Raw genomic sequence first — 23,048 nt, forward strand, 5'->3', positions numbered from 1 at the left:
AAAGGTTCAAATGTCTAAAAGTAAAAAGGCCAAATCGAAGGCAGTATACGTAAGTTTGTGGATCTTTTCTGAGCAAAATCACACCGCAGATTGGCTCAATGGCAACATTTGGCTCTTGGTAAGGCTGAGTCAGTGTGGGGTAATATCACTCGCCTTCATTCCACAGACACCTGTGCGGAAACATGCCAGCACATCTTGCAAGAACTGCAGGACCAGTAAATGAATGGGTTGCAACGAAGATTCAAATTCATGTTACACAGGTGAGAAATAAACAGTGATTTTTTCCCCCCTTTTTTCCCCATCTGCAGGGACACTGGTTTCGTTGTAGTTGCAGATATTTACTAGGTGTGCTCTTTGTAGTGGTGGAGGGTTAGGCTTGTGCACCATTCTGGACAAAAGGGTGCTCCAGTACGTCCCGCAGATTGCCACACAACATCATTCCAGCTCAAAACCGGTTCTGCTCAATGTTCCTTTGAAAAGCACCAGTCAAACTTTCTGTAGCAACATTATTAAATTGGCAACATTTGGATTCTTCAGGAGGTGTTATCAGCCTGCAACAAGTGGTAAAAAGATGCAAAAAAATCCATGTATTTGAGCAAGAAAACACCTGTTTTTCCCCCAGTTGAAGAAGCAGCATATCACACTCCAGATATGTACACCCTAAAGTACTCTTGCACAGACACTTGTGGCTTCAAAGGGTTCACGCCAAGGAACACTACATGAAAAGCCCATGGTCATTTCTTACAGTGAGTGTTCGTGGTTTTATTTAAAGTGGTATTTGGTCTAAAATGTTTCAGAACCACTGATACAGTACACTGAATAGCATAATTACACTATCTTGAATTGAGCTCAGGGTGAAACCAAGTGTATCAGGGTATGAGTGACCAAAGTGATTTGGTCAACGCGCTTTACCTGTTGCACTTGCAGTACTGTTTCCACAAGGAAAACTTTTACTATTGGAATGAACCCCCACTTGCCACCGTTGACCGTCATTTATCATGAAGACGACATAGAGGCTCAGTGCCAGCAGGACATAATGCCAGAGATTGAGAAGCAGGAGAAATTCAGGAGCAGATAACTATGGGAGATTTCTTTGGACACGATTACTACTTGGGCCTCAGATAAAAACACAAACTTTAACAGACAATTTATTCAAAATAAAAGCACAACAAAGACATACATGGTATGTGTATTGACAATGGATCTCCCACTGAATACCTGGCAAGGCAACATCAGTTTCTGCTAAAACCTTCTTCTGAATTGAGGTTCCTTCGTTGAGTACTAGATGGATTCTGGAGGGAGCACTGCCATGCTGTTCCTCACTGGAGACAGGGCTCCCCGTGTATTGCACTTGGAAATATTTCTGCAGTGCACAAAGACAGATGCTGTGCTGAATGAGAAACATGCATACTGACTAAAATCCGTACCTCCGCATTCTTAGATAAGCAATTTCCAGTGACAATCCAAAACCCGAGTCCCTCCCTTATATTTAAGCATTCATGTCATACTCTCATCATGCCAAAGGAAAATAGGTGGCTTTTAATTCACTTTAAGAACACTCCACTAGTTTAGGCCAGTACTAACTATTAGTGTAACAAAATAGATGCACTAAAATATCATGTTTTGTGATACTGTATCAATTCTGTATTGGAGAGCTATATTGATTTTTAGTTTCCATGCAAAGTTCATGGCAGACTGGCTCATGATGTGCTTTGTTAAATCTCCTGACCGCTAGATAGCAGTGTTGTAATACATCTTCAGCCATTTGACTCTTCCACCCAAACATAACAATGTAAACAGTCACGAAGGTAAGGGTGCAACACTCACGACAACAATAACAAACCTAGCTGACTAGTAACGTTACCACCAATGGCTGAAACCAAAAGTGTTAGACCGGCTCCCAAGGTGTACAGAGCTGAAGTATAGGCTCATTTTGGTTTCCACAACAAACAAGGCGCTATGAAGACTGACAAGAGCCATACTGTCTTTGTTTAACTAAAGAATCCTTCAAGAACTTATTGACGTGATTGGCCTATATCAGTAAAAACAAATAAAACAATCTTACTTTGTTTAGACTGCACAAATAATGCTATGATGTTGGATGTTACAGGGACTAATAGAAATGTGAATCCCACAGTTCTGATTTAAAAAAAAAAAAAAAAAACATATTTACTCCGATTTTATGCATATTGTGGTGTGTTCTTTATACTATCCATCCATCCATTACCATGAACGCTTAATCTCCACTGGGGTTGCAGTGGGCCCGGAGCCTATCCCGAAAACAACGGGTGCAGGCAGGAACCAACCCTCAGGGCACCAACACACCACAGGGCACACACACTCACCCAGCCACACACACACTCACAGAACTACAGGGCCAACTTAGACACGCAAATCAGTCTACCTTGCACACTTTTGGACTATGGGAGGAAACCGGAGTCCCCGGTTTCTGGGTTCTTACCACTGTGTAACACCAGTGGGGCACTTTTTGTAGCTGAAGTTCTTCCATAAGCTGCTAATGGTAGGCTGAAGTTCCACCACATTCTTGTTGCCGCTACTTTTGGGATCTGGCCTCTTGCGTAGGCCACTGACCCGGGCAGGTGCCAAGGGGCATATCTTCGCTGCAAATCCCATGTTGGTGTTCCTGACCCGTGACAGCCCCGACACCTGCACACAGCGAGAAAGCGACAATTAGCCTAATAAAGATGCAGCATCTCCTCTCAATCACGTAAAAACGTTGCCCCAAAGGTGCACACGTTCCTTCTAACAAAAGACCTAGAAGTGTTTTTCTGAAGAATAACAGACCTTTGCTCCATTGGCTAAGGGTTTTTTCTCATCGCTGTCGCTGGAGTCTTCACTTGTGTTGAGGTCCTATGGAAAGAGCAAAAAAAGCAAAATTACAGTAGCTGCAAAGCTCCAGCAAAAACTGAGGCCCTCCCTAATGAAAAGCGGAGCAACGGTAGCACTAGTGTATTGGGGGGGGGAGGGGTAGGCCCACTACGGAGCATGCAGTTCCTCTATGGATTGTGCTCATGCCATACCTGCATGGGGCTCTGCTTTCTTTCGACGCCGAGCCAACTCGACTGGGAGAAATAAGTGCTGCTGAAGGTGAGATGAGAGTCTGTGGCCTTCTCACCATCCTGCTTTAATTGCTGAGGAAGCAATGTGGGAGCTCTCTGTGGCTGGGAAGCCCAAGATAAATTCTCTTTACTGTGCTGGAACTTCTGAAGTGGTGAAAAGCGCGACTTGTGTGACACCTCCTGGGGTTTATGCGAGGAAAGCCTGATCTGGTTGAATACAACTGCCCCAGAATGACCCTTCTTAGGGGGTGTGGAGCTAAGCAGGTCCGGTGAGCCCTCTTCAGCTCCTGTCATCTGGGACTCTTCACAGGTCATCCTCGGGCCTTCGTTCTGGCCATCGTGGGTGCACTGAGAAATTACCAGAGGCCCGTTAGCAGGATGTGTGATGTCTGTGGAACTGCTGGAGCCGAAGAACCTGTAGAAGTCAGAGAGTGAGTACAAGTCGCTTTTCCTAGAGTGGGAACTAAAAGCAATGCAATGAAATTCTGTCCAGACTAACAACCGATACTGGGATCTAATAACATCTCATCAAATGGTAGCTACATCTGCCGTACTCTCTTTCAAAAAGACCCAAGTTCCAGACCGTCTTTGAAATAACAGATGTTAAATGCTCCATGAGATGAAGTGGGCAGCTGATAAGGAGGACAGAGAAAAGCAGTCCGTCCGGGAGTTTAGCGCAGCGCCGGCTGAGGAAACGTAGCATTACCTGCTGCAGGTTCCCTCATCCCCAAAATCGTCCTCCTGATTTCTCCTCTGCAGCAGTGTGGAAAAGCGATTACGGTGGAGACTTGGCTGGGAGGTGCCCACAGTGGGCTGGCCCTGGGCTTCAGCCCGTCTCAGAACCTTCGGACTGGGGCAGGAATACTGTTGCAGCAAGTCGTCCTCAGAAATGGCTGACTCTGTCCCAATATCAGAAAAGACATTATGAAAAGCATGCAAAAGACCCCCAACCTCAAGCCATAAACAGGAGCAATTCCAGTTGACCTTGGACTCTCCCCCCCCCCCAAGGTTGTGTGTGTGTGTGTGTGTGTGTGTGTGTGTGTGTGTGTGTGTGTGTGTGTGTGTGTGTGTGTGTGTGTGTGTGTGTGTGTGTGCACCTGTGTCCCTTCGTCTTGTGCTCTTATGTTGTGTGTATTGTCTGATCCTGTTTATAACTTGCTGCTGTAAATGAAATTTCTCTATTGGATTATAAAAGTTTAACCTCAACTTAGAATTAAAACCAAAATCACTAGACTCCATCAACCCGTTCACAACTCACACAGCTGGACATGTAAAAAAACTAAAACATGACAGCTTCGGGAACGTGGAAGATCCAATAGAAATTAACTTAAGAGAAGAATTGAAGGGCAGAGCATTTCAAGGAGTCTAACAGCAACTTGGCATTTAAACGGCGATGCAAGACATGAAGTTCTCATTAACCCTCTGGGGTCGAGTGCATCGTCGGCGATGCAGCGTATTTTTCGTGTCTATTTCAGTTTATATTTCGCTGAAATCTTCATGCAGAATCATGAAAAAACACCGACTAAATCCATAATCTGTCTTCTTTTCATTGTCGGAAGTATTAAAGCTTTTCAAATTAGGCTAAAATCGGAAAAAAGTAAACCACGTCACCTTTCTTCGTTTTGCCTGCATCGGGGGTGTGTAATGTCGGCCTCCCCTGAAGATCGCTATTCGCATTTTAAATAGCCGCATTACCGCATATTCAAATTGCATTCACATGGTAATTAGATGAACAGCGCAGCAGTGAAACGCGATCCAGGTACATCCCCACCAGCACCATTAAGGGGGGGGGTGTGGCCAGGTGTAAATGGCTCATGCATACAGATGAGAGCTCCTAAATATTCAATGGAGGGAGACCAGAAATAGTGACATGATTTAGCTTTTTCTTATTTATCCAACTGAATGTTGCAACTACACCATTTAGTCATCTTCATGGAGCCAAGACTTTAGTGATCAGATATCTGGGATCAAAACAAAGTGCCACCATTGCTTACTATGTACTTTTATAATGTTTCTGCAAGTGTTCCAAACTGCATTTTGCAACGTCTATACTTTAATGTCAAATTACAAACTTTACATAAATCTGATATATTTACAATATACATGAAAATAAAGATGTGTAATGGCAAAACAAATACAAGAAATAATTTATTTGCCATGAATTACGTTTATGGTACTTGAATGCAATATGCGATCATGCCCCAGTCAGTGAAAGTGTGTTTCCTACCCCTAGACCCCAGAGGGTTAAATTGCCTTTACGCAACACACAAGCAGCATTGCATAGGATTCCTTTTGCTCCTACCCATTCTGGGTCTCTTGGCCTGCAGCTCCTTGGCTGGAGGCCTCCCCTTAGTGGACGACTTCTCTGATGGGTTGAGGACAAGGGTCTGAGAGATCAGGGGACTCTTGGGGGTGTAGCCTTTGCTCCAGATGCTGGGGCTCCTCGCCTTGCAGGCCTCCCAGCCGTGGCTGCGGGGCTTGACCGTCTACGGGACAGAGAACAGGATGTGGTCAGCTGGGCCCTAACTGTCCATTGACATCAGAACTCCTGCAGAGCTCCTGAAGAAAGATGAATGAGAAGTGGCCAGATGTTCAATACAGCAGCCTAAGACAATCATTGCAAAGTTATGTCACTGGCATTTAGAATACACACTTAAGAATCTCCAAAAGTAGATAAGTTTATATAGAGCCACTGTAAAAAAATAAAATAAAAAATTAGGACTCAGGGTTGTAGCAACCCTGATGAATAGTGCCACGTCTCTTTTTTGGGCCACCAAGCCACATGAGTCATACCTGCATTGTGTTGGGGTTGAAGTCATCAATAACCTCCATGGTGAAAAGATCCAGGTTTCCCAGAGCCAGCTGTAGACCCTTCTCATCTCCCATGTTGCTGGGGTTATGAATTAAGGAGGCTTTGCTTCTTTACAGACAAAGAAAGGCACACAGTCACCAACACTAACTCCTGGCTTGAAGGAGCCGTCATCAGCGAGGAAAAAGGATACCGCCCAGCGTAGCTCAGGGAAGCAGGGTCCATGTTGTCTGGGTATGGGTTGAGAGGCATCACCTTCTGGCTGCGGGGGTCAAAGACTAGCTGGTAGAGAAAGGTGTTATTGGCCTTGACAAAACCCTCAACATACTCATCAGGCACGCTGATGTCCATCTTCAGGTACTGGCCCATCTTCCTGATCACCTAGGTGAGAGAGAGCATGCACAGCATCAGAAGGTGGGAAAACTCTGCTCTCTCGGGGTCATATGAAGATCTTTCTTTCTAACCCAAAAGGAAATCAGTGACGCAGATGAGCTGCTTGCATCCTTGTGATGTTTTCAAGCAGAGGGCCACAAGTCACCTTCAAGATGTCAGGGTTTCTGGCCATCTTGATCAGCTTGCAAGCCTTGCCCAGACCAATCCCATAGATTGAGGGCAGATAGTCACAGCCTGAGAGGATACACATGTAGCGGAACTTCTCCTCTGTGAACATGTCCCCTAGAGATGGGCACCGACCCAGATTCTTCTGGTCGATCTCCACCCCATTTCCGTTCTTGTCCATCTTCACAATTACCTGTGTGACAGTTGAACACAGCAAAGTCAAGTAACACACACACATGGTAACAACCATAAACAGCATATGTTCATCACGCCTTCGCACATTTTTACAACCAAAAGCCAGCAAGTCCGAGTCTTCTGTGATGACAGCTTGAGCGATTCCAGTCTTGTTCAGGAAGGCCAGCTGAGCATCTGCCTCATAGGGCGCCACCACACAGTCCACATCCCTGGCCCTGGCAGCCTGAAGGCAGCAAAGTGAAGGAGACCAAAGATTCCATTTTAGTTCTACGACACTCATTTATCTCTCGGCTTTAGGGTTGCATGATTCTGATTCCAAGACAATTTCAGTCTTACGTGTCACAGATTTTACCAGGTTTGCACTAGATGGGAAGTCCACTACAAACATTGTTTTTTTTTCCTCAAACTATCAACAAATGACAGGACTGCATTGTACCATTTGACAGGAGGAGGGGGAAGGAAAAAAGTAGTTTTGGTAAATAGTCAAAGTAAGCTTGTTTCTCATTGGAAAATCCATCTCCTGAAACTGCTTGTCCTATTCAGGGTCATGGAGTGTGTGGGAGTCTATGGGTGCAAAGCAGGGGATAGATGCAAATTCCACGGTTTGTGTGCCATCTTGTGGTCAGATGTGGTATTGTACAAAGAGCTTTACATTGTATGTTTTTTATTTAGAAGATGTTTTGACCCAAAGAGACATACATTTTTGAGAAAGCAGGGCCTATTGGGGGTAATGTGTTTTGCTAAGGGGCCCAGCAGTAACATTACTCTGTTGAGCCTAGGATTTGAACGGGCAACCTTATGATCACAGGCATAAGCATCCTAACCCACGTTTTGAATTTCAATCAATATTCTGAATTGCAGTGTTTCACTCAACATTCCCATGTTTAGTGGTGTTTTAAGACATTCTGGCCCCACAGTGGTGCCTTGGGTGCAGCCTTCTTGCCTTGATGACATTACGGGCCATGTCGTGAGTGACGGTGATGCAGCGGGTGAAACATTCTGCTGCCTCTGTCAAACGTCCCTCCCGCAGCAACTGCTTTCCTTTCTGCAGGTTGGCTTGTCGATGCCTAAAGCAAAAAAAAGTGTGGCAGTCACATGACCGGCCTTCCATCAGCTCTCATAGTGCAGTGTTTCTAAAACTTATTTGTCCTGGGGATCAGTCATGTCAGGCTTCGGGGTTGCAGGGTCCTGCATAAACTACCGCCCCAACCCTCGCGGATGCATATCCGCATAAATAGATATATATTATTAGTCCAGATAGATAGTATTACTATTATTATTATTATTGTCACTATTATTATTATTATACCTGAACTGATCTGACTGAATTTTGCGAGGCCCCGCGGAAAGGCAGGAACTCTGACGAACCGGCCCGCGGCCCATAGTTTGAGAAACGCTGTCATTAGTAGCGGATGGCACATGAACCGTACTTACTCCCGGCGCGTCTTTTCCACTTGCTCCTTTGAAGGCAGATTGCAGCCATCGAACACCAAAATAGGCTTCACTCCGAAGGTCAGCAACATATCAACGTATTTCATACAATAGGTCACATATCTAAAGTGAATGAGGAAAGGGGCAAATTTGCACAATGCAATGTACACATTTTTAGCACAGATCAAGTTTTAAATAAAGACGACACGGACTTCATGCCTTTTAACATACCGGTCAGTAGGTTCCCCCTTAGCCAGCTTATCAGAGCAGGAGAAAGCCCCCTTATGGAGCCAGCAGTATGTGTCCACTGCCACAGTCTGGCCTTTGTACTTTCTCACACTGATGGCCTCCGTGGCATCCTTGATAAACGGTAGTAGCCCCGAAATCCCCATCGTAAAGTTAAAACTATTACCGCCAAGACCTAAAAGTGCAGGTTCACAGAAGAATACACACAAATTGACTAAACACATAGCAAGAGGTAATCTGTTCAAAAATAATGCCCGTAACGAAGAATAAAACGCCAAGGACGTAACCCATTTCCAGAGACCACCACAGCTGGTTCTTGGATACACTTAAAACTGGGAACGACAAGCTGTATAAAAGTCGGTGGAGACAATGAATTTGGAATATAAAAGAGACAGTTAAATGGGAAATGGCGTTTATTTTAGTCTAATAAATACGCACAGCACAGGGATATACGTAAATACACAGTATACTAGCATTCAACGGCACCTTTTAGCCGACTATCGCAGTGCACAGCGTGGTTCAGAACAGAGGTTCCTTCTTTTAAATCCGCCGTTGGAAGCAGCGCCCGTTACATGTTTAGGAATACTAAGGCGAAATTTTAAAAGGCAAAGGAGGAGAAAACACCTACAGTACGCAAGTCACAATCGCCGCGCAGATATGTTGTAACACAACATGCAATATGTACGTAGAACAGCGTAAAATATTTTCATTAAACGGAATTATTTATATCTCACGAAACTGACGAATAAATATAGATGAATGTACTCACTTTACTCTGATTCCAGCCGAGACCTCTTTCCCGCGTTCAACTTTAGCGGCAAAACTCACGGTCGCGTGAAACGGCCTGCGATTGGTCAGTAGGTTGTGCTAAACCAGGCAACAGCTTCCGGTTATCCAATTCCTGTTGTGCGTGCGCATACACTGCCATGCTGTGAAATTAAAGCCGTGGTCTGTACTACGAAACAGGGTTACTGGCTTATCGGTTGTAACTTGTCGGATTTAAGGTAGTCTAGGCAAAATGTAAGTGAACGAATATGAAGTCTATTTAAACGGTGGTACCTTAAACCCGACCAGTTACTCCGATAAGCCAGTAACCCCGTCTCGTAGTACGGGCCACTGTACGTAGTGTAAACATCATCACGTTGAACACAAATGTCAATAATCAGAATTATTCAGGTAAACAAATGTAATCCTTGACGACACTACTCCCAAATGACATTGTTTGAAGTATCCGCAAACTTAAGCTCTCAGTTTAAAACTGCAATTAAGTGGCATACATCATTTTACTCTTAGACAAATAAATTAGAAGATGGGTGGATGAATAGATGCTTTTACTGTTATTGCATTAAATTATTTTATAAGTATAGAATTTAGAAAGTGGAATTTGCATTTAAAAAAACAGAATGACATCACTCTTAGAAGCAAAACAGGGTTAAGTCTGGTTAGTATGTGGATGAAGCTTGTGGTCAAAAGCTTGTAGTCCTGAAAATGGCTAATAATTGGTATATGGCTGGGGGGCGGCATGGTGGTGCAGTGGTTAGCACTGTTGCCTCACACCTCTGGGACCCAGATTCAAGTCTCCGCCTGGGTTACATGTGTGTGGAGTTTGCATGTTCTCCCCATGTCATCGTGGGGTTTCCTCCGGGTACTCCATTTTCCCCCCCACAATCCAAAAACATGCTGAGACTAATTGGAGTTACTAAATTGCCCATAGATGTGCATGTGTGAGTGTATGGTGTGTGTGTGCCCTGCGATGGGCTGGGCCCCCATCCTGGGTTCTTCCCTGCCTCGTGCCCATTGCTTCCAGGATAGGCTCCGGACCCCCCGCGACCCAGTAGGATAAGCGGTTTGGAAAATGGATGGATGGTATATGGCTGATCTTCTGCTTTTCATCCAAAGCTTTGCTGTCACCTCTATAGTCATTTTCACATATCCCATCTCAAATGAGAATGAGATGGGACACGTGAAAAGAGAAGAAGAGGACTTCATTAATCCTTTAGAGGCAGTAGTTCTCAAACTCAGTCCTCAGGCCCCACTGCCCTGCTTGTTTTCCAGCTCTCCCTGCCCTACACGCTGCTGATTACTTGGATCAGGTGTGTTCAGTCAATCAGAAGCTGAAAGACAGCTGGGACTTGTGTGTGGGGCAGGGATAGCTGGAAAACAAGCAGGGCAATGGGGCCCGAGGACCGAGTTTGAGAACCACTGCTTTAGAGGTAAATTCCCATGTTACAGCAGCATCAACAACAACATGTAACACCATACAACATACAACTTACATGTTTTTTTAAAAGGATTTTTTTTTTTTAATGAGTAGAGTAAATAAAACAAAGATGTTGAAGAATATCCTAATAATGTGTAAATTGTTGCTAGTATTATGCAAGTAATGTGCAGGACAGATATGTAGCTTGCAGAGACCGAAGCTCTGCTTGTCAGGAAATGACGTGAATTGTTCTACAATGCAACAGTGGTTGGTAGGAATGATTTCTTGAAGTGTTGGATAAGCCTGCCACTTGAGGTGCTCTGCTGTGCAAGCAACATGTTGTGCAGGGGATGTTTGTTATTGTCTATAATGGAGAGCAGTTTATTGATTATTTTCCCTTCCACCACTGTTTCGAAGGTGTCCAAAGCGAAGCCTAGAATGGAGCTCGCCTTTTTGATTAGTTTAGTCAATCTCTTTCTATCATTTGCTGTGATGCTGTTCCCCCAGCATACCACTGTAAAAGAAAAATGTATTTGCTACTTCAGACTGGTAGAAGATTTTCAAAATCTTGTCATGATCAAAAGTCTTGTGCAGTCATCCTTCCTTCTGCTTCCACTAAATTGTGTTGCTTCAGTTTTGGTGTGATTCGTGTCAGAAGTTGATCAGGTCCAGATCTTCATCCTTACAATGTGTCTGAAAAGGTTAAAAAAAGATCTATTAGATACTTTTTGAGTAAGTACCGCTGTTCCCTTTATATCACCGGGCAGCACTGCTTTAATTTTAGTGCAATTTGTCTCAAAATTGTTTCGCAAACAGATCTTCCCCATACAACTTGTCTGCAGAGTTTGAAAAAGACCAAACATCTTCTACAGTCTCCGCTTCCCTTTCTGGGGCAATCTGCCTCAAAATGAAATCAGGTGTAGATCTTCGCACCAATCCAAAAATCATGTGTACTGTATAGCCCGACCGTGAATTCCGTAAGCTAAACTTTGATGCTATGCAGCAGTCGCACGCCGTAGCCACTAGAGGGTGGGCGTCAGGCTGTTGCGTTGGATGTGACGTGTCGTCTTTCCCAGCTTCCTTTGGGCTTCCGGTATCCCTACGGCCATGGTTGTTTTTATACTGGCGAACTTCTTCAGCGACGTCAGTTCACGGGCAAAATGGAATAATTCCCGTATACGAAAAGGAAATATCTATAAACGATTTTAATTGTTTAACTATTTCTCTTTTCCATAAACCTAAAACTATCGAGTAAAGACATTCATGTAAAGGTCACTGTTCTTTTGACGCGAAGGTAGCTTGCAAAATAAGAATGCAGTTCTCCCCCACCAACGGAGATTTTACCTTCGTTTCTTCGACCGACGCCGAAGGTACAGTGGGCCATAACTTATGTTCTAGTCGGATTGTATCCAATTTTTACTGTATTTACGTAGTATATATATGCATATAGTCACCAGCAGGAATGTTGCCAGCAGTTTGTGTATGGCAAACTATGGGTGGGTAATATTGACAGGCTCTTACAGGTATGCTACGTCAATTATACATACGTGCTAATCTGGGAATTAAGTGCTAACATTATTGAAAACTGTTGTTTGCCAAAGAAATGTATGGTGACATGAGTAGTCTGGTAAACTTAAAATGTTAGTTTTGATGAAATACATATTGATCCAGTGGGATTAAAGGGGAAAATTTCGAAGCAGGGATCTCCAGGGCTCATGACTTCTGGAGCGATTGCGGAAAGTATGGCCTACCGCATAAATTCCTATCCCTTTGGCTTGTAGAGCTCAGCGGTTCAATTGACGCTCCCGATGTCAAAGTGAATATGGGCGGCAGCGAGGCTACAAAGGATACCTATGCCAGCACTTTTCTCAGGCAGCGGGGCTACGGCTGGCTACTGGAGGTGGAGGAAGACGACCCCGAAGATAACAAACCCCTCCTGTAAATAATTATTTCTGAATTGAAAAATATAATTGCGACTAAACACTACATGCATCGTACTAGATAAGCAATTCACACTATTGCCATGACTACCATTAGTATATGTAATGTCTGGCAAACTTTATTTGTTCCTGAAAAGTAACAATGATACCTTTTGTTTTGATATGGTCATGTCTCCCCATGGAATATGTGAGTAGGGAGGAGCTGGACATCGACCTAAAGGACATCTACTACAAGATTCGCTGTGTGCTGATGCCCATGCCATCGCTAGGCTTCAACCGGCAGGTGGTCCGGGACAACCCTGATTTCTGGGGACCACTGGCTGTAGTGCTCCTCTTCTCCATGATCTCCATCTATGGGCAGTTCAGGGTGAGGTGTAATAAACATCCTGACATTCGTATATTACAACTAAGATTTTGCTCTTCTAGATGGGTGACTTCTGTTGATTTAAGTTTACTGCTATTTATTGATGTGAAGCACATTAATTTTAATGTTATTCTTTGTAATTCTTTCTTGAAATCTGAATTTAATATTTATGTAAAACACTTGTATTCCAGACAATTTATCCAAACACATAGTTAAGTATCGCTAAGATGATTACAATTATTTTGTCTGTGGCAGCTTTATGTACTTCGATGACTCCATACGTCTTAAGACTGGTTCATACTTCTCTGCACATGTACACGTGGACGTGTTTGTGTAGACTTTTATGACATATGAAGTGTGTGGCTTGACCGGAGAAGTATGAATGTTTCTGTGTCTGTCTACGCTGTACGGATGCACGAATGTCATGCGTGTACGGAGAAGTATGAACCAGTAAGCACAACTGCTTATCTTGGTACTTAAAGCCTTCCACCTAACCCTTTTGCTATTTCAAAGGTCGTGTCTTGGATTATTACTATTTGGATATTTGGATCTTTGACAATCTTTCTTCTGGCACGTGTTCTGGGTGGTGAGGTAAGTTTCAATAGAGTGTGTCTCGTGTTCATAACGTGCACTGTCATTTTAGATTAAACAGAAACAGAATACAGTGTGTGTTGAACACCAGCCACTGGAAGTAGAATACAGTATTAAATGTTTTGTACTGTTTTCTTGCCAGGTGTCATATGGGCAGGTTTTGGGAGTAATCGGGTATTCTTTACTCCCACTCATCGTCATCGCTCCTTTATTGCTGGTTATTGGAAATTTTGACATTGTTTCTACAGTAATAAAGGTGAGTGTGTTTCCATTTAGTCTGAGGAAATGAAAGTACTCCACAGCAGTGTTCAGGCAGAGGTGTCAGAAGATACTTGTAGCTATGAACACTGCTAATGAGTGAAATTATCTGCAGAAGAATCTTTGCCTTTTTATGTCAGGTTAGTCAGCAGTGTCCCTTTCTCAGTGGCTGGGGATAATCCATCTATGTATCTTACAAATGTTATCCTACTGAGGGTATTTTTTACTGGGGAGGGAAAGGGGGTGGAGTGGAACCTCAGGCATCACAAAGAGGGATAAACCCTGGACAGGATGCACAGATAATTTTATGTTTCATTTTCATTCCCAGCTTTTTGGTGTATTTTGGGCTGCATACAGCGCTGCTTCACTGCTTGTGGGCGATGAGTTCAAAACAAAGAAACCTCTCCTCATATACCCAATATTCCTCTTGTACATCTACTTCCTGTCTCTCTATACCGGAGTCTGATTGGATAGGCTTTGGACTTTTTCAAATGGACATTGGAATGGTGGCTTATAGAGTAAGGCAAGAGGATGGAACTCCTACCTGCAAAATAAGAAAATGACAACCCTGGATCTTTTTCTTTTTTTTACATTTTGAAAAAAGACGGTCAATAATAAGTCTCTAAGTGTCTGTAAAGCCAGTGTATTTAACTGTAGCCATGACTCATATTCAAAGAAAAACACTCTTTGATTTATTTAATTGGTTTCTTTTTAAGCCCTTTCTGCTGATTGAAATGTATATACAGTTTTTGGTTAACACCTGGAGCAATAGTGCAATATTATGTTAACATTGTTTCTTTACCTGTAAGTCTCACAAGGGACACTAGTTTTAACATTTTGTTCTCTGAAGGTGTTGGTGCCAATTGTATTTTTTAAAGAAATTCTTGATTTCGGATGCACCACAGCTGAAATTTTGTTTTGGTTTTTATCAGAAAGGGACTGGACTAGAAACTTAACTGTATCAGAGATATGGATGTCAGTAAAAATTTTTATGCATCTCCATGCTATATTTCACGTTAGTCCATTAAAAATGAAACCTTGCCGGCTAAAGTACAGAGCCTTTTTCTTTTATATGTTTGTTGTAGATTTATTGTACGTTTTTGCACCGAACAGAACATGAGTAGAAGAACGTAGGTCAGAACTTTTTAAGATGGTGGCGTTATGTATCATGTTTTATGAAAGTAGTGGCACTGTCAATAAAATGCACATTTAAATACATAATTTTAATTTACATAAACATTCTTTATAATTCTGTATATCCATCCATCTTCTAATCGGTGATCCTAGTTACGGTCTCGGGCTAATTCTGTATATGCAACCTAATGATTATTACAATAAATGTCCACGAATGTCAAAATCATTTCGCCTATCAGACAACATGATTAATAAAAATTTATTAAACGTGAAATACGAATATATGTTTTACAATTATTTTGACAAGTCTGCGACCTTCTTTCAAAACGAGCGTTCAGTTAAACTACATAATTTCGTTTTACTATGTGTAAAATGAATAAATATTGAAATATGTGTGGTCTTTATATACAAAAAAATATTTCGTATGTACATGCACACACACGTCGGGCGCACTACCGGGAACAGCTGTGAAACTCTTTCTTTTGCCAACACAGTAAGAATGGCGTCGCCAGTCACTGAACTCTGACGCGCACTGCACAGCGCCACTTGCGGCATGGAGGGGGACCGGGGGGGGGTGTCTTGCTACGTAAGTTCCGTAAAACCAACGTTCCCGTCCCGGAGAGTGGCGTTCTACGCTTCCCCAATGCCGATGGTGAATAGTAACTAGCGCGGCATCAGGAGGAGGAGCAGTGGCCGCAGACGGAGAGCGAGCAGTTGTGTTACAGCGGTAGTTCGGGATTCGGCTTTCTGTCTTTTTTGACCACATAGTCGAGAGAGAAATTACAGATCCGTAAGGAGAGAGGGGGAGAAAGAGAGAGCGGGGAAGGGGGGAAGAAAATACAGGAAGATGGCGGCCGCGGCCTCGCCGGGCTCCTGCTCGTCCGCCTCCTCGGACTGGGTCGTGCTGAGGGACGGCTGCTTGCGCTGCGACGAGGAGGGCCTGCGTAGCCTGTCCTATCACCCGGCACTTAACGCTATCCTAGCCGTCACAAGCCGTGGCGGCATCAAAGTCATCGACGGCACGTCAGGGGCCGTCCTCCAGGCGTCGGCCTTACACGGTGAGCGAACGGACGGTCAGTCGGGGATGGGGGTAAACACCGTGGAAGCCGCTCAGGCCTGTCGTTGGATGATGGACCAGGGGGTTGTATTCTAAACAGAATGTGAGGTTAGAGACCAATGGTCTGAACATGCTAGGTGCTTAAGCGCGTTAGAACATTTGTAAAGCCCCCTTCGTCATGATAACAGCGGTGACGGTTAGTCGCCTGTCAGACGGTTAGTCGCCTGTTAGCATTTAGCCCAGAGAGCCGACCAGGGCACCGGCTGCTCATGATGTCTGGAGCTTCCTAGCGTTCCGGGAGGGGGGGGTTCTCGATTTTTAAATTGAAAAGCTGGGGTTATCTGGACGTGTCACGTGAAGGCCTGCCGGGCAGGACCTGGGCCATGGGTAGACCGTGACTATTTCACCGCATCTCTCTGAATCTTCGACTCCAAGGTTTCATGAAAAAAAACCGGGCTCCCTCTTTATCTTAAGTAGCCGAAGGTGTCAGTGTGTGGGTATCCGGCATTGCTGGCAATTTTTTCCCGTCATTGCGGCCACCGATTCGTTTCGTTAGACGTTTTCCTACCCCAGTTTACCTCAAATGACAGCTTCTCGTTTTGTGTGTTTCTCGTGGTGTCTAAGTGACGAGGATCGGGTTATTTTAAATATCATAACTTCAGATCGCTGTAGCATAAGCCGGAAACCGAACGTTTTCATTTCTGCCAGCTAGGCAGATGGGCTTGGAGTAATGCCTTTCATTAAATTAACAATTAATTCATTAAACCCGACCACTTGGTAGGGCCACAGTGTTTTCGCTGATCGATGCCGTGTTTCTGCTGTTCGATTAACGGGATGGTTACGTTCTGGAGCAGCAAGGCGACATTTTGGCAGCCTTTGAGATGTGCGTGACTGCTTCTCATTGCTACACTTTTCCATGGAGTTGTTGAGTACGTTTCAATTTATTTATAATCGTCTGTGTGGCACGCATAAAATATTAATTTGATTAGTACAGTATTTACAGTTATTCAGCATTTTCCTCAGCAATGCTTTGAGTGAAAGCTGTGGTGAAATGCTTTAGACTCTGGATGTGGCTCATCTAATCTGAAGGTTGCACTTTGACCTTAGATAGACTTAGCAGCCTGGGTGAATTTGTCAGGAGTGGTCCTCTGTGGGAAAGAGTTTCAGGGACCTGCCACACTCTTTGAAGGACATCAAAACACATGTTTGTTAAGCGTGAGAGTGTTTGCTGACACCATTATTTTGCAAAGCGGGCAAGGCGTAAGACAACAGCTAGGTGCCGAGAATCTGCTCCTGGACTGACTTTCAGCTGATGTCTGGAGGAGGTGTTTTTTTAAGAGCTTAGTCTACCAACTGCTGGTCTGCAATGCTTCTCTCTGACTGACAAGAAGAGCTCCCTAGTCTGAGTTTGGCATTGCTGGCATGCTCTCTGTTGTCATGAAAGCATGTGGACCCCCCACACTGATAATTGACAAGCCAACAAGTGCAAATCTTTAATCCTGATACAGCAAAAGTGCATTTGGTAGTTGGTTGCTTGATTTGCACAGTGCTCATTGTCACTATTATCACCGTCGCCCCCAGTCTGCTTCATTCCATGTTCAGTTGTCTTTTACTTTCACCTCCCATGTTCCTTTGTCCACTGCAGAATTAGTTTCATTTCCAATCTTAGCGATGCAGAACAGTGGATGCTGTGAAACGTTTCATCCTGATTGTGTCAAAGCAAGGCCTGTGTACATTATACACAAACCAGCCAATTTGTTGGCCTTCCTTACCCTCCCTTGTACGAGTTCGTCTTCCCGGCTGCTTGTGATGGGATCAATGTGCGAATGAGAAGCTTGAGCCATTGCCCTTCCCATGACACTTGCCCTGGCTACTCTCAAGCAGTTGCCATGTTTTGTGTGAGACAAGTGAAACCACCCAGGTTATTTGTAGGAGGCTAAATGTCCACCTTAATACTAAGGTTGCTAGAAGGCTTTAGGGACAACCTAATTATGTTGGGATGACGATGTTAAATATTCATATAGTGGAGAGTCACTGTGCAATATAATGTTTGTTTTTGTGTGCACTGGATAGTGAATGATGTCTGGCAGTGGCATCTGGTGACTGAACTGTAGCCTCGTGTTTGAAGGGGTATACAAGAGTCGTGTTTGGGGTGCAGCATGGCAAATTGGCTTGAATTGGTGCATTTTCTTACTCCGTGTTGTGGAAGGAGGGACTGTTGTCGATGCTACCATGGAATTGGCTGAAGGAGCTGAAGAGTCCTGTTCAGGGATGACCTGTTCAGGTATTTCTGTATGCTCTACTTGTGATTGTCTCTGTGTAGAAGGACACAGAGAGAAAAGTGCTTATAGCTACCGTCCAGCTCTACCTGAAACCAAAGGAGGCTGCAGTGAAAGGTTGGCCTCTAGTCAGCATGTTGGAAATTCGGCTTTGTCACAGATGGACAGAGAAACACAGCTGTAATGCCAAAGAAGCGTGCTGATGCTCAAGCATCCTGCTCATGCAGCAAAGAGTCCAAGTTGTGATCCATATGAGTGTATGAGCATTGGAGCTGATTGACGAGAAGTGTGTGAATCTGGGGGATGCTGTTCTGTCTGGGACTTCAACCTATATTGTGAGGTTACTTTGGCATCCCAATATCTTGTCTGTACCATGGAAAATGGGCAATCTTCCTTGGGTGGGAGCTGGGTATTCCTGTGTTGAGAGAAGTACTCTTAACTCTAAGTTTCCTCTCCCTTTTGTGCATAATCCATATTGCAAGTGTGAACATGTCTATACTGTGACAGGAAACCCAAAAAGCGTCTGTACTCATTACTTATGTATTTGAGACGAAGGTGAAGAATGAGGTGTGTATGCTTGGCTCCAGCAGGTCATGGCCAAGTTGTGTGTTTGCAGCACTGCAGAGCATCGTTAACCTGAACCTTCAGTAGCTATCGGCCAGGGCTGGGTGCAAAGGGCCTCTCGATCACCTACCTACCTGCATGCCGGCTTGGCCCCTGTGTGTTGCCTGCTTACCTTACATCCCTTTTTATTGAGGGAAATTTCACCAGGTGGGCAGTGAGACATCATCAGTAGAGAACGTGAGGCCTATTTACTGCAGTGCTATCAGTGTGTGGCCCATCCTGAGATGGAGAATAAGCTGGTACAGGGCCAGGCAGCACATACAGGTGTGCACTGTCTCCTCCCAGTTCTTACTGCTGCGACTGCCCGTCATTCTCCTTTCCTTTTGCTTGCAGTTTGAACATTCCACCACCTGCTACTATCCCGCAGTGTCTGCGGTTATAGTTGTAATTAGTGATTGCTTATCAGCAGTGAAAAGTATTTTAGCTGAAATTTCCATTAGGGAATTTCATGGGGGGTTTTTGAAGCATTTCTGTCTGTATTCAGTCTTGTCTGTTAATTCTCTACCTGCATATATAGACGAGGGGGCTGGAGACTGTGTCAGGGTTACAAGGCTGGGGTACGTCATGAACAGGACCTGCACACGCAAACACACAGTCTGACACTGAATCATTTGGAGAAACAAGTTAACTCGATGTCTTTAGACCATAGTGTGTAAACTGGAGGTACTGAAGAAAACCCACAAAACATGGGAGAAATATGCAAACAGACAGGAGGTAGGATTCGAACCACCAACCTTGGAGGTGTGAGGGAACAGCTCTACCCACTGAGCCACTGTATCCTTTGTTGTTAAATGTCAGTACGTACGGCTTTGTTATGCAACCACATTCATACCAAAGATAAAATTAGTACTGGGAGGAATTTTTCCTGGTGTGACGTAAAAGTGCATTTAATCTTAGAATAAGGAAGTGTGCTAGTTTTGCATGGGGTTTTACTGCATTGGGGGGTTGCCTCATGACCTCTGTGTATTCCCTATGGCAGTTACCCTGACGACTCCCCACTTGTGTGTTGCAGAGAAGCCAACGGGTCGCGTGAAGTGTCAGTACTTCCCAGCAGTGGACAAAGTACTGTTTGTGGATGACTACGCAGTGGGCTGCCGGAAGGATCTAAACGGCATCCTACTGCTGGACACGGCCCTGCAGGCTCCTGTCACCAAGCCAGAGGATATAATCCAGCTCGAGCTGCCTGTCACCGAGGTGGGACATGCCTCCAGCAAGCTGCGTCTGCTCTGTGCGTCTGCTCTGTGCGTCTGCTCTGTGCGTCTGCTCTGTGCGTCTGCTCTGTGCGTCTGCTCTGTGCGTCTGCTCTGTGCGTCTGCTCTGTGCGTCTGCTCTGTGCTGTTATTGCTTCCCAGCTCTGTCTTGCTGTGTACTGCAACTGTTTGTTGAATCTCTTTTGATTATTGTAGCTAAACCTTGATTGATATACTGTGTTGATCTGTCCTTTTACTTCTTCCAAACACTGTCTTTGCTAATTAATCAGATGAAGAGAGATCCTAGAACTGAGATTCACTGATTGCTCGAACGCTGTCTGTTAGCATGACTGTCCTGAGTGGGATGCCTTTGACCCTTTAGCATCCTCGTGTGGTTCAGCTGCAGCTCACACTGTCCAGTTTCTTTGATCCTTCCACGGGGCTGGACACCCTGATTTTTTGCTGTTTTTCCAGCCCCACATGGAAGTAAGAGATGACAGGTTAATGCCAGATGAGGTGGTGCGGCATGAAGATGTTCAGTGAAAAGCTCTGTGTGTGCTGATGTACAGAGGGATGCCTGATTAAACTGGCTCCCGCTTGTGGCAGAGAGGCGTGACGCAGCTCCTGTGTGCAGAAACAGCTGAGTGTGCTACCCCATGCCTTTGGCCCACTTTGATGTCACAGATTGCCTATTTTTCCCGCCTAGCTCTACTCCTCTTCCTGGCTTCTGGGGAGGCTGTTTCAGGTCTCTGGCCCCTCTCCGGCAGCAGGGGAGAACATTAGGTCTCCCCATCATGCTGTTGCTGGCCCGTGGAACTTATTCTCCATACGCTTAATTTTGTGGCTGACCATCCTGATAGGTGTTATCGTAATCTGCTGAAGGTCAAACAAAAGCCAAAGAATGAAATTTAAAGGTGATAAAATTACTGCGAACCCACTACGGTGAATAAAGAGTGGCGCGTTGTCTGTGTGCTGTGGGCAGTCGCCACTCAGTCTCTACATCTTTGTCTCTCTACTAGGCCCAGCAGCTCCTTTCTGCCTGCCTGGAGAAGGTGGATGTGTCCAGCATGGAGGGATACGACCTATTCATCACGCAGCTGAAAGATGGGCTAAAAAATACCTCACATGAGACAGCAGCCAATCACAAAGTGGCCAAGGTGAGCGGTCGCTCGGGTACATCAGCCTGATTTTAATAGTGATGTGTGGATTCTGCCTTGCTGGCGAGTGTGAGTTGTAGTCCATTATTAATCTAACTACCACAAATCACCTTGAATGAATGGGCTGTCATGACCTCTGTCAACACCGTCCAGATCAATGTCAGGTTCTGTCTTTAGTCGATGTTGGGTTCTCCTTTACTGGATTGTGCTGATGGGCAGCATGGCAGAAGCAAAGAGAGGCTTGGGGTGTGGTGGACAATTGGGGGGCCAGTCAGGAAATAAGTTGCTTTGCATGTAGCTGTGGCGTGTTAATGAGGTTGCTACATCCATGCATGTCTCAGTGTTTATTGGGTTGTGCATCGGCACGACGATCCGATACATGACCTGGGATATGTTCAGATTTCTGGCTCACATCTGAAAGCTGGCTCTCTCTGCTAAGGGTGTGCAGTTTGAATTGTGGCTGTGCGATATGACGATATATATCGGATGACGAAATAAATGTCTGCTGTTTTCTTATTATGCTTTTTTATTTTTTTTATTTACTTCGTGGTTTCCCAACATTTTTCCATCATTTGAATGTCAGTTTGCAAGGTTGCATGCGTCATGGGATGTGGCACTTGTATAGAGGTTTTTATTGGACTGTATTGTTTGTAACCCACAGAAGACAATCCACAAATATGTACCATGATCCGTAAATATTTAACTCTCCGCAAATATGTATTTAAAAATTTGTGTTGTGTAAAGTCATATTGGGAGTGACCTGTACACGTGAAACATGTTTTGCACATTTGTGAATCACTTCCTGTCTTTTTGTGGACCATGTTTCATTTGTAACTTCCCTGCTATTTATTTATGGATTTTTGTCCAATTTGTACTGATACGGAACTCTTAGGAGGTCTAGGTAGGAAAAAATATATATTTTTAAATAGTTTTATGTTTGCTGACAATAGTTTTGTGTTCCCAATATAGACTTGCCCACTTGCTGCAACGTGATGGCATGGATAAGCCTAAATAATACAGACATGTCATGTAAAGTGTGCTTCAAGCATTAAACTATGGGAGACAATGTACACCATGTTACTTTGTTTTTTATGCTTATTTACTAATAATTGCACGGTTTCTATTCACCGCTAGTGACTTTAAGCAAGACAGTTGGACTATTGAACGTGAAGAGTACACATAAAAACAAATACAATACTTGGAAGTAGAGCTGGGCGATATCATATCAATATTATATCGTTCATGTGCAATAATCACCAGGGCTTCAGATGAGAGACGAAGCATTTGGCCGAACACCAGCTTTCTGGCATTATATGGACATTTATTTAACCCATAATTTGGTAAGTAGATTAGTAGTATGGCTTAAATATGAATGAGATTTGTTTTCTGATACCCAAAAGTTAGTAATCTGTATGAACTTTGTTTATTAAATTCTAATAGTGGAGCATACCACATAATACTGTTTTGGTATACTATGGTTTGGTACACTTCAGTGCAATATGCAGTGAAGAGGAGCAGCCACGACATCTTTTAAAAGAGGAGATCTTGTGGATAAACAAGGTTAAATGACGTTGGCGGTGTGGCGGTACTTTTGTAGTTTAAAGTCCGACACGTTTATTAAAGATAAGGATATGTCATTTATACTGATACTGACTTTTGGGCGCCATACAATGCCTCAATATTTTAGCCATTCTACTAATCTGCTTAACAAATTGTGGGTGTAAATAAACGGCCGTATAGCACCGAAAAGCTGACGTTTGGCCAAATCTTTTGCCTGTCATTTGAAACCCTGGTGACTATTGCACATATGTGATGCAGTATACATATGATATCGCCTAGCCCGAATTGGAAGGCCTGAAGTATATTACAAAAATTGAAAGAACCTGGTTTAAACTCAAATCTGCTTTCTGGAATATTTCAATATAGATCTGTATA

The 23,048-nt window shown here is 44.1% G+C and overlaps 3 protein-coding genes across 12 annotated transcripts in view; 2 read left to right on the plus strand and 1 right to left on the minus strand.

Annotated features, from left to right (window-relative positions):
• Positions 1–378: 378 nt before the first annotated feature.
• On the minus strand, positions 379–9,239 carry exo1 (exonuclease 1). 3 transcript variants are annotated; one of them, XM_049009663.1, is made up of 14 exons: positions 8,806–9,057; positions 8,305–8,494; positions 8,077–8,196; positions 7,586–7,709; positions 6,728–6,865; positions 6,428–6,640; positions 6,083–6,270; positions 5,874–5,970; positions 5,383–5,566; positions 3,787–3,979; positions 3,042–3,495; positions 2,806–2,871; positions 2,462–2,667; positions 379–1,385 (listed from the first exon to the last, which is right to left on the minus strand). In XM_049009663.1, the coding sequence occupies exons 2-14, from the start codon at positions 8,463–8,465 to the stop codon at positions 1,118–1,120; spliced, it is 2,412 nt and encodes an 803-aa protein (XP_048865620.1). In that variant the 5' UTR covers positions 8,466–8,494; positions 8,806–9,057; the 3' UTR covers positions 379–1,117. The 3 variants fall into 3 exon arrangements, with proteins under 3 accessions (XP_048865620.1, XP_048865619.1, XP_048865621.1); XM_049009662.1 differs by lacking the exon at positions 8,806–9,057 and adding an exon at positions 9,089–9,239 and having other exon boundaries at positions 380–1,385; XM_049009664.1 differs by lacking the exon at positions 8,806–9,057 and adding an exon at positions 9,089–9,238 and having other exon boundaries at positions 1,136–1,363.
• A 2,347-nt stretch (positions 9,240–11,586) lies between these two features.
• Positions 11,587–15,080, plus strand: yipf4 (Yip1 domain family, member 4). Its single transcript, XM_049008923.1, has 6 exons — positions 11,587–11,889; positions 12,301–12,457; positions 12,655–12,826; positions 13,337–13,414; positions 13,557–13,670; positions 14,001–15,080. The coding sequence occupies exons 1-6, from the start codon at positions 11,832–11,834 to the stop codon at positions 14,136–14,138; spliced, it is 717 nt and encodes a 238-aa protein (XP_048864880.1). The 5' UTR covers positions 11,587–11,831; the 3' UTR covers positions 14,139–15,080.
• A 347-nt stretch (positions 15,081–15,427) lies between these two features.
• The window catches only part of birc6 (baculoviral IAP repeat containing 6), a 76,591-nt gene continuing 68,970 nt past the window's right edge, over positions 15,428–23,048 (plus strand). For 7 of the 8 annotated variants that reach the window (XM_049006837.1, XM_049006835.1, XM_049006839.1 and 4 more), the window contains exons 1-3: positions 15,428–15,864; positions 19,779–19,960; positions 20,976–21,113. In XM_049006837.1, coding sequence (XP_048862794.1) covers positions 15,654–15,864; positions 19,779–19,960; positions 20,976–21,113 — 531 coding nt within the window. In that variant the 5' untranslated portion in view covers positions 15,428–15,653. The remainder of the gene's footprint in view (positions 15,865–19,778; positions 19,961–20,975; positions 21,114–23,048) is intronic. The other variant, XM_049006843.1, reaches the window with a different exon arrangement.

The sequence above is a fragment of the Brienomyrus brachyistius genome, chromosome 3 (assembly GCF_023856365.1).
Source record: "Brienomyrus brachyistius isolate T26 chromosome 3, BBRACH_0.4, whole genome shotgun sequence".
Lineage (NCBI taxonomy): Eukaryota > Metazoa > Chordata > Actinopteri > Osteoglossiformes > Mormyridae > Brienomyrus > Brienomyrus brachyistius.

Excerpts from the sequence above, each read along its gene's own strand:
- exo1 (XM_049009663.1), bottom strand. The coding sequence starts at position 8,465 with ATGGGGATTTCGGGGCTACTACCGTTTATCAAGGATGCCACGGAGGCC. Across the intron at positions 3,496-3,786 it reads GATGAGGGAACCTGCAGCAG|GTTCTTCGGCTCCAGCAGTT; the intron begins GTAATGCTACGT and ends TGACTTCTACAG. Across the intron at positions 2,872-3,041 it reads GAAAGCAGAGCCCCATGCAG|GACCTCAACACAAGTGAAGA; the intron begins GTATGGCATGAG and ends CTCTTTCCATAG.
- yipf4 (XM_049008923.1), top strand. The coding sequence starts at position 11,832 with ATGCAGTTCTCCCCCACCAACGGAGATTTTACCTTCGTTTCTTCGACC. Across the intron at positions 11,890-12,300 it reads TTCTTCGACCGACGCCGAAG|AGCTCAGCGGTTCAATTGAC; the intron begins GTACAGTGGGCC and ends TTTGGCTTGTAG. Across the intron at positions 13,415-13,556 it reads CACGTGTTCTGGGTGGTGAG|GTGTCATATGGGCAGGTTTT; the intron begins GTAAGTTTCAAT and ends TTTTCTTGCCAG.